This window comes from Indicator indicator, chromosome 10, assembly GCF_027791375.1.
Source record: "Indicator indicator isolate 239-I01 chromosome 10, UM_Iind_1.1, whole genome shotgun sequence".
Lineage (NCBI taxonomy): Eukaryota > Metazoa > Chordata > Aves > Piciformes > Indicatoridae > Indicator > Indicator indicator.
Window position 1 is genome coordinate 4,291,833 of NC_072019.1, and position 16,713 is coordinate 4,308,545.

General features: G+C 40.2%; 1 protein-coding gene across 1 annotated transcript; it reads right to left on the reverse strand.

The window, feature by feature from the left end:
* Nucleotides 1-2,287: 2,287 nt before the first annotated feature.
* Nucleotides 2,288-4,933, reverse strand: ZNF281 (zinc finger protein 281). Its single transcript, XM_054384465.1, has one exon. It carries the CDS (start codon nt 4,931-4,933, stop codon nt 2,288-2,290), a length of 2,646 nt encoding a protein of 881 aa, XP_054240440.1.
* Between the last annotated feature and the right edge of the window lie 11,780 nt (nt 4,934-16,713).

Below are 16,713 nucleotides of genomic sequence, written 5' to 3' on the forward strand. Positions count from 1 at the left end.
TGCTGAAAACATGCCAAGAAATTATACTACTCTGTCTCAAAATTTCATCTCATAATGTTTCCTAACAGGTTCTCCAAAGTGACTAGATAATATAAGTGATATCTTTATGATTGTGTGAATAATGGGTTTTATTAGTATTAAGTTAAAGCAAACAGCCAGACAATACATATGTAACTTCTACTACACACAGTATAAAGAATGTAAATTATAAACCTCTGTAATACAAAAGAAAAGGTACTGAAAGAGTCAAGAGTGGTCAAGGACTATTTGATCCCCAATAACAGGCTGGGTTCTGTCTTTAGAGAACAGTTGTTTGCTTTTAAAAACTGAAATAGGGTGAAATATATAATAAGTATAAAGAAAAAGTTAATGGAGTTATATGGATTCTATGAGAGCAAACTTTAGATTAGTAAGAAAAGAAAAAAAAAGTAGAAAAGATAGTTCACCTAGCAAAAGAGATTACAAGTGGGCTCAGGATCCAGTTTTTAGTGGTGAGGGACAATGGGAGAAATCACCCAGGATTTTTGTAACAATTCATTTAATAATACACCACTTTCATAACAGAAGTGTTTTACACTTGCACAATGTTAATAACTTTATTATACATGGAAGCCTGTAATAGGCTGATTACACAATAAGACTGCAAACAACCACTGGTACCTTCCTGACACCAGAAAAGCACGTAAGACTGAAACATCACCAAGAGTACATAAAAAACCATCAGCATAAACATCACCAAAATTACATTAAAAAACTAATCAAAAAATACATTTGCAAAAAAGTGGTTCAGAGCAGTGCCACTGCCTCTCAGCAGCTTTGAATGGCCACCAGTACTTCTAGCAGGTTTCTGTGGCTCCACAGGCATTAATCAGGATTCACATATAATAAATAATGTACCACAAAATATACATAAAGTAAGGCAATAATTCCAAAGAAAAGTTCTGTTGATATTAACAAGCCACTCAAGTTTTACTTTTAGTAGTTGATGTCATCATCAGAAGCCTTTGATGGAATTGCAGCCTTAGGCCCTAAAAGCCTGCAATAGCGAACTGCTGCAAACCCCTATATCCTCCAGTGACATCACTGGTACACTGCTGGGAACGGGGGTCCACATGAGCTGATCCTGATGCAGGACAGGGGCCTTAGTATGTACAATTGGGAGTATATTATTTCTTATCATACATGGAAACCTTTGACACAATTCTAAAAAACGTGGGTGTTTATTGTTCATCATCTGATGCCATAAGACATCAGAGAGTCTGTAATAACACAAGAACTTTCCTGGAATGTAAATCTTCAAATGCTACCTATTAAGTTGGGATGAGAGAGTGAATAAGGGAGAAGGATAAGAAAAGGTGTAAATTAAGGGGGGGAAACCCCAAAATGAAGTCTAGAGCACAGAAGAGAGGGAACATTATACACTAAAAGAACACAGAAATGGGTAAAAGCAAGAGACCAACTTTTCTAACCATGTATAATAAATAATGTATCCCAAAAGTCTAGCTGGATGACGACTGTAATTTCAAGTCAGGGTTCTAATGACATGAACCAAACGTACACGTTTTGTTCTCATGGTTTGTGTCAACAGAATCTCTTCAAGGAATTACAGTCTTACACAGGAGTTCTGGGAACATGATTGTGTGTATTAAAGCTACCATTCTGGGCTCTTCATGTAGACCCAAGAACATTTGCTCCACCTGCCTGGAATGAGCATCACCTGGAAGAACAGGACTACTTTAAAAAAAAAAAAAAAAAAAAAAAAGAGAATTAGGTAGCAAAATTCTTTCAGATCTGCCCAGACCTAAGAGACAGCAATTTGAAACATTGCAGATCCCTTCCTCAAAAAGCTGAGATATATTTGTCACTATCTGTAAATTGGAAGTTCCAATACACTTAGTGGTGCATAGAATTCCCATGCTTCGTTACACTTTTCCTGAGAGTAAAGCAATTAGAATAAACCTTAGTCCTAGGAACAAAGTTAATTTTTTTGCATTTTAAAACTTTTGGGCTATTCCCTGACAATCTATATAATGTAAATTTGATTGCTAAACATTGTCACTTGAACAAAACCACTATTTTAATCTATTGATTTTTGATTAAAAACCATAATAAACAGATCTTTAAAAAAAAATCACGCTAACAAAGTAAACTAAATATGAAAAGTTGCATTGAAAGGGCATGTTACATTATTCTTATTAGGACTGTGTAGAAACATTCCAATGGCAGTGTTGTCAAAGTAAAACAAAATTACATTAAGAAGACCCCACAGCCGGTCACAGTCAGGACCTTACCTGTAACTCTGGCTGGTTGGGGTTTTAACTCGTGTACTACATGGCTCACTTACATCAGACATCATATTTGTATACCCTGAGAAATCTGACACTGAAGTCCTTACTCTATGGTCCACTTCTCCATTAGAGTTAGCGATAAAAGTCATTGGCACCCTGCTGCCCGACTTAAACTGAGAACCAAACGCTTGTGCAAAGTTCTCGATCTGATAGGTTGCTCTAGGCTCTATATCCTTCTGAGGATCTATCTGGCTAGTTAACTCCTGAGATGGTATCTGAAAGCTTGTTGAGGATTCCAAGTTTTTCTGTTCCTTCTGTCCAGTCATTTTCTGAGATGTTGACTGGTAGGTAGATGAAGTCTCTAAGTTCTTCTGTGGATCAATGAGATCATCCAGCTCTTGAGAAGGAGTCAACTGTTGATGCGTCGCCTCCAAAGCAGACAAATAAAAGCCCGGTTGAGATCCAAGCAACATCCCAAATGGAGGTTTTGGCAATGCAGTTGGCAATACTGAGGTAACAGATTGGCTGAAGCCACACTCAAGTGGAGATGTAGTGTATATCTGTTTGTCTTGGAACAGAGTGTGGTTATGGAGACTTGAAGACAAGCTAACAAATTGAAAACTGGGTCCAAAAGCAAAACCAGTGCTATTGGTTGTTCTTTCAAAGGCTTGTTGGAGGTATTTTGAGTATTCTTGCAACATGCTCGCCTTATCATTTGAAACTGTTTGAGAGTTAGGGCTCAAGTTTTCTTCCTGAACCATTTCTGAATGTTCTCCTGAGGTGTGCAAATCCACACGCTGTTCAGTTATACTGAAAGGATCTTCTTTCTGGCCTTCTGATTTGTGAGAGTACTGGTCCAAAAGGCTCTGCAAGACTTCATCGGGAATACCAGACTTGTCATGGCAAGACTTTATTTCACTATTTAAAGATGCTGAATCAATGAGCGATAATGGAGCTTCATTATCCATAACACTAACACCTGCAGACTGGATGACTGACTGCTGGGAAGTCATGTGTCCGACATTAATTGAAAAGGCACTGTTACTGCTTGCAGTTTGTAAGTATCTTCTTTTCTTTGAAAACTGCATGGCATCATCATAATTGCTACTTATTTGACCTGGTTTACCACCTGTACTTTGGAGAAGGCCAATAGTTTCAACACCAGCATTGGCTACTAGGCCTAGAGAGCTGCTGTGTTTCCCAGACAGTGGTTTTTGCCCCAGAATATCTGGCAGTGGTGATACAAAATTAAGGTAGTTTTTGTCTGCCTGTTTTCTGCTTGCTTTTTTCAGGATCAATTTTGGCACCTTCTTCTGGAGTTCTTCTACACCTGTGCCAACTAGACCACCACTGGAAGACACAATAGGAATATCAACTGCATAATTTGGCATGGCCACATTACTTGTAACTGGAGATTCAGTTACTTTGCTGCTACACTTATTTCCTTTGTTTTCAGTGGATGTACTTTTTGTTTTGCTTTTTCTCCTTGAGGAACTTGTATTTCCCTGAGACAACGCAGCCAAGCTACCCATGTTATTTGATGATCCAGGCTCCATTCCAGCTCCTGCTTTACCTATGGCTTCACCACATGTTCTTCTGTGCTTCAACAGTCTATCAGTCCTTGAAAAATACTGCTGACAAGTGTCACATTTGTATGGCTTTTCTCCGCTATGCGTCCTCTTGTGTCTTTCCATGTGGTACTTCTGGATGAACTTCATACTGCATTGGTCACACCCAAAAGGCTTCTCCCTACTGTGGATCTTCTCGTGTCTCTGCAGCAAGTACTTCTGAATAAAGCCCATGCTGCACTGGCTGCACTGGAAAGGCCTCTCCCCCGTGTGAATGAGCACATGTCTGCGCAAGTGGTAGGAGCTCCTGAAGGCAGCGCTGCAGTGTTCGCAGACGTGAGGTTTCTGATTGGGGGACGCAACGGCACCTTCTGCGTCTCCCACCAGGGGGGGTTTGGATGAAGCACTTGACTTCCGCTTGGCTTTGATTCCCTGAGTTTCTGGCTTTGGCCTCTTTGCCTTCTTGACCTGGGCATCATGCTTTGGCTCACTCGAGCTCCCAGGGGCGCCCTCGCCTCTGCCACTCAGTAACAGGTCTCGGTGGGGATGCTGGTGCAGGTGGTGAAGAAGGGAAAGGTCCTGGATCACACTCTGGCCCGTACCTTCCCCGCTGCCGCTCCCTAGGCCAGGGGGTCTCTCCTCCCCCGCTCCTCCGAAGAGCCCCCCGTAGTGGTGATGGTGCCGCGGCTGCTCATCCTCCTCCTGCTCGCTGGGCTTCTCTTGCTTGATGCTCACTAGAGACTGCAAAAAGCCCCAGGGGCTCCTCTGCGAGGAGGAGGGCGCGGAGGGGAAAGCCCCCGACGGCTCCTTCTTGAAAGTCATGTCCTGAGGGGGAGGAGGCGCCGGGGGCTCGGCGGCCGCCGTGGAGGAAGCGGCGGCGGAGGCCGGAGGTAACACGCACTGCGGGGGGTGCTGGGCCGCCGGGGGGGGCGCGGCCGCCCGGGTGAAGCTGGTAACCGGAGGCAGGCGGTGGTTGAACATAACCATGCTGGGGGGGAAGGTGGGCTCCATGGCCGCTGCCCTCTTGCTGCTGCCGCTGCCACCACCGCCGCCGAGGAAGCCGCTGCCGAGTTTCATCCCCCGGGAAGGCGGGCCGGAGAGGAGGCGCGGCCCAGAGGGGCTGCGGGACCCGCCGCCCGCCGGACACCGCTCGCTGCTTCGCTGGCGGGCTCCCGCTCAGCGGCTGGCTCCCGTGGCGGCCCCGCACCCGCCGCGCGGGCGCATCGCCGCCACCCCCACCCGCGCCGACGGGTGGCCCCCGGCCCGGGCTGCACTTACGGCTCCCGCCGCCGCCTCCAGTTAAAAATAACGCCGCGTCCGCTCCACAATGGAATTAGCAGCCCTTGGGCCCCGCACTGCACATGCGCGGCGCGCAGCACGCTGGGTACAGCCCGGCCGGACGGGCAGCCAGCGGCAGGGCAGCGCGCAGGCGCCACCGGCTCCCGCCCGCCCCCCAGCCCGTCGCTGCGATCGCGTGGGGCTAAGGAGGTGGGGGGGGAAGGCGGTGGGGTCGGTAGAGCCATGTTGGTGGGCGCCACCGTGGAGGGCCAGGCCCGAACCTGCGCCCCGCAGCGCCCGCCGCCGTGTTGCGCTGGGCTGGCCTCCGCTTCCGCGGGCTCCCGGCCCCTCCGCACAGCCAGGGCGGGAGCCCCGGGCAGCGCCGAGCGCCGTCCCGAACACGCGCTCCCAGCTTGCCGCCGCGTTGCTACGAATCGAGTATGCCACCTAGGAGCGTGACGCTTCCACGAGTGGCGCTGACCGCCCGGTAGAGTGCGGTACCGGTCACCAGCGCTGCCAGCCATGCTGAGCTGCCGCCTGCCAGCTAACGGGACCGGGCCAACGCCACCCTCTCCCCCTGCAGGAGAGACTCGCCCCTATAATTAAAATCACAGGTGCCGCCGCGCGCTGCTAGCGGCATTACCCTGCCCGAGCACGTTATAAAACACCTCAGGTCTGTGCGCCTCCCATGCAGGACCGTAGCTTATTAAAATAGCTCCAGGTAGGGAGACGCTAGAACATAACACGTTTGTAACAGAGCCAGATTGCGTTATGCTTGCTGCTACATTTATCTCAAAAGATTAACATTATTTGAATGGAACACAACTAAGCTAATAAACCGATTACAAGAATTCAGATACCACGAATAAATGCCTTGGTGGAGCAGTTGGGCACATTATGCACACCCCACTCGTGCACATTGCACTGGAAATCGTCACCACATAGCAGGTGGGAACTATGACCTCGTGATTCAACCTCTTCCCAGCTGAGAACACAGCACGGGTAGGTTAACTGCAGGCTAGCCAGTGCCCCTACCTCTCAGCTTAGGTCCTGGTTTCGACAAGGAGTGAACTTCCACCCCAGTAGTTGGTGCGGCGCTGTGTTCTGGGCTTGGTGTGAGAAAGATGTAGGTAACACACATGGTTTAGTTGTTGCTAAGCAGTGCTTATCCTAAGTTAAGGACTTCTCAGTTTTCCATGCCTCTGCCAGGGAGCAGGTGCAGGAGAAGCTGGGAGGGAGCGTAACCAGTGTGGATGAATGACCTAAGCTAGCTAAAGGGATGTTCCATATCCTACGATGTCATGCCTGGTATACAAATTGGGAAGTGAGGCTTCAGCATCAGTCAGTGGGTGGGGAGCAGTTGCATTCCACCTCATTTGATTTTTCTTGGGTTTTATTTCTCATTGTTATATTAATTTTCATTATAATAGTGTTGTTAATAACAACTCCAACCCGTTAGTTTTACTTGTTTTGTTATTTTTTTGTTTTTTTTTTTAAGACTCCTTCCCAATTCCACTGGGTGTGGAGTGAGCAAGTGGCTGTGTGGTGCTCGTTTGCTGGCTGGGGTTAAGCCACAACCTCTTCCACTTCAAGCAGTGGAACCCAAGGGGAACAGCCTGTAGCACACTGTTATCCCAAACCCTACGCTACTAGTAATGCCTAGTGTTCACTTGCAATGTATGGAAATAATTCATAGAATGGAAATGAGCTAAAAGTTGTTATTTTAAAATAGCTTTTTTCTGTGTGCAAAAGTTATCAGGAGACTATTTTCCTAATAGGGTGGGCTCTCTTGGATGCTAATAAAATCCAAATAGAATTCTGCTTCATTTCTTTTGACTTTGCAGGTTTTTTTTTTCTTTAGAATTTTACTGCTGAATTCCAACTTCTATTAAAATGTGAATTGCAGAGGAACCTGAGCTTACAAACTTGAAATGTAACATACTAATTTTTATCATTAACATAATGGAAGTAATGGAACAAGGTGGATAAATTCCTTAGTTTTCTGCTTAACTTGTAAAAAAAAAAAAATTATGACAGTTCAAGCTGTAAAGATCAATCACTTCCCATAGGCCTAACTGGTACAGAGCCTTCAATCAGATTGTAACATATTAAAAATATCTCATTGATGTAAAAAAAAAAAAAAAGGTACTTGATGCAATTTCTATACTAAAATATTTGAAGTGAAATTTCTTACAATGATTAAATTTCCTTTAAATACCATGTAAACTAACAGGTAATTTAAAAATGTAAATCAAATTATGAAAGTTTAGGACCATCAGGTTTAGCTAAGTGTTAAAAAGAAAGACCAGGAATTCACAAAAACTTAAAGCAGCAGTAAAATATTAGTCAATGCCTATGAGAAATGAGTCTGTCCCTTTATTCAGGGTGTCTATGTTTAATGGTAAGCTGGGATGCATATAAGCTAGTCCAAGCATGAAGGGCAGTAGGACACTCATATGGAAAGCCAACTTTGTCCCTCAGTTATCAAGATAAGAAACCTGTCATTTCTCTCATTCACTCTGTCAGCCTTGAGATACTCCAAGCAGACTTACCTCTGTGTTGTACACCCCATATATCAGGAAGATGAAGAGACCCTGTAAAATAAAATGGAGGGAAAAAGCTGTTAACTCTAATCATTTCAGCAGTAGAAATACCTGAAATAAACTTTCCTGGGAACAGACAAAAGAAGACACACTTCATCAAGGTCAATTTATTTTTCTATTTTTCAACATTATAAGCTGTACCTTGAGCATTTATTTGATAACACCACAGTGCATTGCCTACAGCGTTTGTGGTTTTCAACTGTTTGGCAATGAAAAACTTAGCACTAAAGGATCTAAAACGTTAATTAGAAGAATTAATTTTATATTTGAATGGTCTCCTGAGCATCACAATACATTTCAAAAAGTGAAAACACAAAGATGCTGAAGCAAACGGAGAAGGTGCAGACATCTTTACTTTCTGATTTTTTTTAAAAGCTGAAATTAGGAAAACCTATTTCCTAATTCTACACGAAAAATATATATTTGTGCATATATATTAGAGATGTATGCACACCACTTAATTATTTCAGAAATTTAAATAGACAAGGGTTTTGTGAGGACAGAAAAAAGAAGTAATGCAAGTAGGCAAATGGTATACATGGTTGATCAAAATTCCTTTAACAGCTTGCTTCTAATGACTCCATTATTAGACAAAACAAGCTAAACACAAACAAAAAATAAACAAAAAAAAAACCCCAAAGCATTCACTTCAGTGAGTTTCTATGAATATTTTCACATTTCTGAACAATGTGTTTCCAGGATCTAAGTTAACAGTGCAACATGTTACTGATTCTTGCAATCTATATGCAGAATCCTGAAAAATACAGGCAGATTGCGAGGAAAAAGAACAGAACTGCAAATGGAAATAAAATGTAAAAGTCTTCAGAAAGTGCTTCTGTCACTTATATTCACCATGTGTTTATAACCTATTTTAAAATTTATTTGCAAGCCAACCCTATTTTATAGTATTTAAGCTGGCCATTTGAATATATCAAGACAAAGCCTCTGCTTTCAGGCAGAATGTATTTTCTGAAAAGAAACTACGTTTAAGTAACAAATTACAAATTTTAATCCAACCTGCAAATTACTTGAACACACCTTGGATTAATTCTAGATTTGCTCATTAACAAAATCAGCATGTCTTTAAGCAAAGAGTAATAAGAGATATCATTCATATGTAGTATTTCCATGGATTACCCAGTGCCAGCATAAAATCCTTAGAAGAGCAAATGACTTTGCTTAGAACCATAGAATTGTAAGGGTTGGAAGGGACCTCAAGGATCATCTAGTTCCAACCCCCTTGCCATGGGCTTTTATTTACTTCTTAGGAGGAAAAAAAAAAAAAAAGACCAAATCCTGTACTGCCTTTCAGTTCTTTCCAGATTATATCAGTGACCTCAACAACAAGTAAGAACAGATTCAAAAAATAGCTACATTTTTGAGTATGCCTGCATATAAAATATACCACAATTATATCATGCTGCTTATTTGCAAAGAGAACTAGAATGTTAACTCAGATAAATTACTCATCTGCAAAATTATTTGTAGAATAAAATCCCCATTATCTCTTTAAATATGGTGTTAGTGGACCATTCTGAGTCTTTTTATAGTATCATCTGAAATCTGCATTTAGACTCTGGAAAAAAGATTGGAAACTTTGTCTAAAGTTACCCTGTAATAAGTTCTTCCTGAGATAAAGGTAAATGTTGAAGTTATAGAAAGTAATAGGAGCACATCATATTTGCATCGAACGTCGGCAGCTAGCAGCTGATTAATCAAATTATTCAATATACAGCAATATAAGCAGCATCACGGGTGTTTTGTAACTGAATTTTCTGAAAAAAAAAATCACTGCAAGTAAAGTCTCTTAGTACATTAAGATTTTGATAGCACTGAAAGCTGCAGTGTCAGCTTTTAATGTCAGTGCTAACAATACAAATGTTAATAGTGTAAACACACATAAACCTAAGAAAGCATTCTTATTTATGAATCTGATCAGGGCCTGCTTTATGTTTGCATTAAAAAAAGGAGGAGGTGTAAAGTATATACCTTTACTTCCTCCTATCACCATTTCAGAGTCACAGGATTTTAAGGATTTCCCTCCGAGCCATGAGGCAGGAATGGGTAGATACCACAGTAAGAGGCAGAGGATAATCAGCAGTTGTTAAGATCAAAGCAGAAAAACCCAAAACATTCCTGTCTGAGGCTGCTCCCAGAATAGTGTGTAAAATCTCACGCTGCTTCTTATTCAGGTACTTTCATGAGTGAAAAGTCTTACCAAAACTCTTAAATCCAAACAATCTTGTTTGCTGTGATATGAAGACTAAAAAAATTTTTTTTTTTAAATTTATATATACACAGAAATATTCAAGCCTTCTAACACACTGGAATGCTTTCTGTTTGACCTAGAAATGAACAAATAATTCTTTTAATTGCTTCTCAGTCTCTTCTGAAATCTATTAATCTCATAAATCGCAAGTAAACAAACTGGTTAGCTACTTAGGGTTGGATATTTGGTAATCTTACAGAAAGTCCAGAAACAAGTTATTAAGATTCCAGACCTTAAATTGACATGCCAAAGTTCGGCTTTTCCTAAGCTTGATATGAGCTCATTTAAATATTTATTAGAGATAGGAAGTGCTGTGGACATTATTACCTTATTTCTTCTTATAGACTTCCAGGAATTTTTTGCTTTGCTTTATTTTATTGTCAGGGGAGAGTGTCCATCAATAAATTATGCTGATGGAATCAGCCCAACAAGGATTATTCTTACTGCTTGCAACAAGTTACAAGGTATTGACACTCACAACAGATGAGGGATAATTTTCTGTACCATGCTGTCATCAGTCACCTGTACAGGATAGTTCGTGGCCCATCTGAGATGAAAACGAAGAGATAAAAATCCTCAGGTGGTTTGAAATGTTCAAAATAATATGGTCTTATATAGTTGATAGCTCAGTTTCTTTAGCTCATTGACTGCAAAAAAGTTAAGAACTTCCTTGTTTCTCCAGTGAGCCATTTTGTTGCCTGCTGCATGGTTTTGTGAGTGGGTGCCTTAACTCTTTGGTTGCTCAGACTGGTCAGGTGTTTTTTGGCTTCTGGGTATTAGGCAGTGTTGTGATCAAGACAGCAATTTTGTCCAGAAGAGTTTTATTACATCTGTTGGGATTAAAAAAGAATATCCTGCATTAAGCATAGAAGGCACATTTGTGGGGTTTGTTTGGGTAGTACTTACGAACACTCAGAACAACTGTAACCACACTATGGTAAGTAGTGTATAGAGACAGAATAAAGTCATCTATGCCTTGCAAAGGTTAAAGGTTTCCAGACAGAAAAAAATGGCCATGGGCAGAGAAAAGACAATGTGCAAGCACACCTGTTATTTTTCAAGTCTCATGGAAAAGTAGGATATGCTCTTGGTTGATGTCAAGCAGAAGCTAAAAGCCTTCAGCTGAGCTGCAGTCCTGCCTTTTGGAGACTGAAGAACTGCTGCATGCTTAATTACAGTTCTGTTTGTCACTCTGTGCTGGGTGTAAATGGATTGCTTGGATTTTAAACTTGGCAGGGCTTACCAGAATTGTCCTTGCTATCTTGAATAAATCAGTCTATGGACAGTTCTAATCTTCAGCAAGTTTGTCAGGATCTCTTCCAATTTGGGTGGTACCACAGAAAGTTGACACTCTTATCAGAAGTTCATTCTGCTTTAGGGCAACAGAGACCTGCACAGCAGTTCTTTTATCAGAAGTTTCTTTCCCTGATTTTAACATTTGTGTCTTGATCTGTTACTATCTGACATCTCCTAAAAAATTCCTTTTCTAGGCACCATTGTTTCATTCAGGATTGAACAATACATTACAAAAACTTGTTGGTGAATGTTACAGCAAGACTTTTGATATTTTGAATTTCAGCACTTTTTTAACATGCCCATTTTCAAGTATGTGGAGTTACTTCATCCTTCTGTTAATTTTTAAGCCTTTGATCTTTCGTTTGTTTGACATAACTGAAAAGGATTTTTAAGAATTCTCAGCTACTAAAATCCATACTGGAATACTTCCAAAGGTCAATTAAATAAAACCATATTAGCAAAATATGCATGTAAACACTATGTGCTAGGAGATTTTAGAAGAATTAATATAAATTAAAAACATTCCTAGTAAATTCATACCTAATAAAAACAATATTTTAAATCATGACCCTAGTATGAACTGAAAAAATTTCCATCACTGAGAGTGTTTGTGTTGCAAGAAATTTTATGCTATATGAGAAAAAGATAGATCTTAAGGAGTTATACTGAACTAAATCTGCTTATTTTTCACAAATTGAAAAGAAACAACCTTATTACAGCAGCAGAAACTGTAGATTGCAAGCAGAAGTCAATTTACTCACACAACTAGTCCTCCTGTAATACTAAAACTAATTAAAAATTGGCTTGGCAAGCATAAATTAGGGGTTTGATGTTTGTTTTAAATCCAGACCAGTGCTAACATTTATAAGCCTGAGGAAACTTGTGTAATACAAGATCAGAGTTACTGCAAAGGATACCAAACTGCTACCATAGATGAAGAAGTTAGAAATCTTTACTTCAGCGGTTAAAAAGCTTGACATTTGCAGCAGTACTCTTGTGAAATTTCCAAGTCAGTCCCACAAGCAGTTGCTCTAGCTCTAGTAGTTATCACTTAAAGTATCACTTGCAGACTTGGCAAACAGGAGACAACATGACTTTGATTTAGATTTTTCTGCCTATAAAAACGAGATGTTAAACAAAAAGAAAAAAAAACAAAACAAAACACAAGTGTGGTGGGTTGGAAATTACCCACTCCACCCAATCCCCTGCCTAAAACTACCACAGCAAGCAGAAAGTTTGAAATGCTGTCAAATTAACAAATCCTCAGAAATTTGGTACTAGTGAACTGTCATAGTAAAGACCCTGGAGCAAATCAGCAAACTAACCCTTAAAAGATTCTTTGGTATGGCCTTGGAGATTAGTTCCTCTTTGCCTTGGTTGCATATGGAACCAGACAATACTTCCTTATCTCAGAGCCATATTAGAATGATACTTCCATTAATGTCAGGTGGAGATGAGTAGGTAAAGTATGACTCTGGATTCTACACCAAGTACCTCTGTAAGTAATGAAGCACAAAACCAGTTTTTCAGGCTTTGTTCTGTTCACATTGCCACAAAGACAAACCTGTCCCGTAATGAAAATGATACTAACAAATACAAAGTCTGGGTTATTCATCCACAGAAATTTTGAGGATTCATAAAAGCAATGGTGACTTCCGAAATACTGTTTAACTGCTTGTAGGGAAAGGAACAGCAACAGTTGAAAAATGGGATTTTAGCCATCTGAGTGCCCTACTGTCACAATTCTTAGACTTTAATGACCAAAAAAAAAAAAAAAATATCCCACCTTGGTTACCAGGGATACTCTAGCACCTTTCTTTCTCAGAGACACATGATGCTAAGGAGCCACACAGCAAAATTTTGATAAAACATGCAGACGAATAGCTGAGATCTAACATACCAAAAGAGCAGCTCAGATTTTCCACAAGCTTAGCAAATTAGCATTCCTTGGTGCCAAATGCAAGCCTACCCTGAAGTTTGTTTTAGATAAAGTCAGCAATAACCTCTCTGCACAAAGGTATGTTTAGAATGACAAGAAATTTTCCCGTTGAAAAGAAAAAAAAAAAAGATTGGAAAGAAGGTGAAGTCATCCATCCACCTCTCTCCTTGAACAAGGATAGGCCTTCTAGGTGTCAGAAAAAGCTATCATATAGCAGATATACCAAATTTCTGATGTGACTTAAGTATGTCATCTGGCAGGGTTTTTTTCACCACCTTACCAAAATCCTATTGGTTAAGCCTTTCAGATATTACTTTGTTGTTGATGTATGAATAACTGCCTTAAAAACAAATACAAAATATGTTAATAAATAATTATTTGAATGCCATCTGTTGGTACACACCACACCTTTGTTGGTTATGAATTTCTCTGAGAAGTAATCATCACTTTGGTCCAAATTTGCAGGGGAGTTCAGACACCTCAGCTATATTAATTTCAAATCAAGTTTCAGCATGATTTAGACTCTAGCTGCTGTTGCATATGTGGGGAATCCCTGATGGGCCCACGATAATACACCACTATATTCCAAACCATATATCAATTTACTGATATTATGGTTGTAGATCTGAAAGAGCAGAAGGAGCAACTACTCAGAAAGAGGATTACAGGGTTTTTTTTCCCTGCCTGTTTTTTCTGGTTTTTAATCCTTGCTAGATGGGGTCTGGTTTTGATAACAATATGAAAAAAAGTTACAAATAGTAGTTTTGTAACTTCCAATTTATATTTTCAGAAGGATAATAATCCAGGTTAAAAAGGAAAAAGCCAGATATTTCCAAACCAAAGATCCAAGTGTCAAATTATTCACTACATTGGCTTGAGACATGAACATAGAAGATCTCACCTCAACATGAGGAGAAACTTCTTTACAGTAAGGGTGACTGGAACAGGCTGCCCAGGGGGTTTGTGGAATCTCCTTCTCTGGAGACTTTCAAGACCCACCTGGATGCATTCCTGTGCAGACTACCCTAAGTGATCCTGCTCTGGCAGGGGGGTTGGACCCGATCATCTCTTGAGGTCCCTTCCAGCCTCTGATATACTGTGAGACAGAAAAATGAAACATTTATTCTAAGTCTAAATATGTTGATGTGAAAACAGTTTCCAAAGGTCATGCTTACATTCTCTTGGTTGTTCCCTAGCAAGTATGTTGTTTGCAATTTCACTTTTGCCGTGAGCCAGCTCTGCCACATGATGACGAAAGCCACAATGGAGCTCCGATTGCTTGTACATAATCAAGGTCTCTCAAATCTTTAGATTTATACTCTACCTGGGGTTCCAAAGATGCCATTGAAATTTTGCTTTCAATCATATATCGCTGCAGTTGGAGTAAAAAGCACTGCCCTTACATTCTTTGAATGTCTCTTCATAATTTTCCTGCATACTATGCAATGAAGCCTTAAACTGCTTTTATGATGGTAGCTGACCTTTAGAAAAACAAATTGATAAACAAAATATAAAGCAGTATCTCAGGCATAATTAATAAAAAGAACTTGCAGCACTTCGCCATACCAAAAAAAAAGCCCATTTAACTTAGGGTTGTATAAATAATTTATTTTTTTCAGTCACTGTCTGAAAATAGGTATTGAAATTATTTGCTACTTCAAGACTGACTCAAAATGCACATGGTTCTCAGTTCTTATGGGAAAAGAAATTAAAACATTTAAGGAGAGAGGGAAAGAGCCAAACTAGAGAGCCAGACTGATTTAAATTTCATTTGGCATCTTTTTGGAGTTTTTAAAGACCTGGCCAAAGTATATATAAAATGGTGGATTTTAAAAGGCTAAGCATATTAAACCACTTTTTTTTTTTTAACACCTAAAACCAGCTCACATTTTCAAGGTTCTTTCTGAGAAAACCACTCTGATAATTTGGTGCAAGTCCACACATCATTTCTATTGAACTGAGTTTTAATTTCTGCCCAGCACTAAATTGTTCATAATTCAGTAATGCAAATTTAAGATGGTAACAGGAGGGGAAAGAAAAAAAAAATCATCTATTTCTACATTAGTTTGTAAATGAGATAAAGTGCTCTAACAACATACTTCACAAAAAAAACAGTTAAGTATTTCAGTTTCGTTGACATCACCTCTTTCAGGTCTTACTACCATAGAAAATTTTTGTGCCAACCTCCCCACTCTTCTCATAGCATTGTCCTCCTTAACTTCACATATGTGGTTGGCAAGAAAGGTAAAGCAGCCACTCCAGATGGCAAGGCAGCATGGGGCAACATTATCAGTAGGTCTGTGAGGAAAGGTAAGGAGGATGAGAAGACAAGAGTCAAATGAGAAGAGGAGCAGAAAAGTGTCAAGTAGGTGCCTTTATAAGGCAGCTCAGTAAAAGTAGATTAGAAAAGATGAGCTAAATGCCAGAAAGTTTGCACCAAACCTAGCCAGCAGCATAATTCTTGAAAGATAACTGTGAAACAAAACAGCTCTCAAGATTCAGAATACGCTATGCATATGTTGCACAAGCAAGCTATTAATTGAATAACCCATGGTATTAAATAGTCCTTTCAAAACAGAAGTTAATGTCTGCAGTTCAATCCATTTTTAATCTAACCAGAAAATGCCCTTAAAGGTACAACAACACTTAGAATATCACATAGTATCTAAAAACTAATTCATCTATGCACAGTATGATTTAAATCAGATCTTTGCTGACCGGCCAGGGAAGCACTAAAAGTAGCTGTAAACAGAGAGCCATTGAAAAGGAAAAAAAGAGACAGAAATTAATACAGGTTTCTACTAGTGTCTTCCTTACCATTTAAAAAAAATTATTTTACATACTACCAATAATTCTGTGTTTAGAGAGTCAGTATCCATTTTCATTTGGCTGAGCATGACAAAACTGCCAAGTTACTTGAGCTAAGTACAAGGACGGATCACAGTAATTGGGTTCTTATGGAAAAACTCTAATATCAAATGGTCAATAAATACATAAATAAACTCAAGAGTTTCCTATGACCTGGAAGATTTGTACAATAATTTTTGGGAAAACAGTGCTGACAGGATCTTCTAATAGCAAAGCGGAGGGGTTTGGTTTGTGTTTTCTTGTTTTGCTTCTGGCTTTTAAATTAGTTAAATGAACAGCATTCCTCATACATCATAATTAATACTTGGAAATGTCTGGTTAGCCTGGAGATCCTGGTTAGCCTGGAGACATAAAATGTAATGCTGGATGGAAGCGACGATTTCATGTTCTAATCTTATACTAAAGCAGGGGGTTTTCCATAAACCTCCTCTAAAGATTTGGCATTTTTCTTCCAGGAAGAGTTTTTCACCATTGAAAGGGTAGATTGTATGAAAATTTAATTCAAAGGGGGTGCATTTCTAGACTTACCTAGCAAGCCTTTTGAGTGATAGAAGGCACTTGGTCTTCAGCCTGTTTCTTTGCAGTGTACCTAGGACAGGCACCA

Bases quoted from the DNA above. Each gene is read 5' to 3' on its own strand.
- ZNF281 (XM_054384465.1), bottom strand. From the start codon at position 4,933: ATGAAACTCGGCAGCGGCTTCCTCGGCGGCGGTGGTGGCAGCGGCAGC.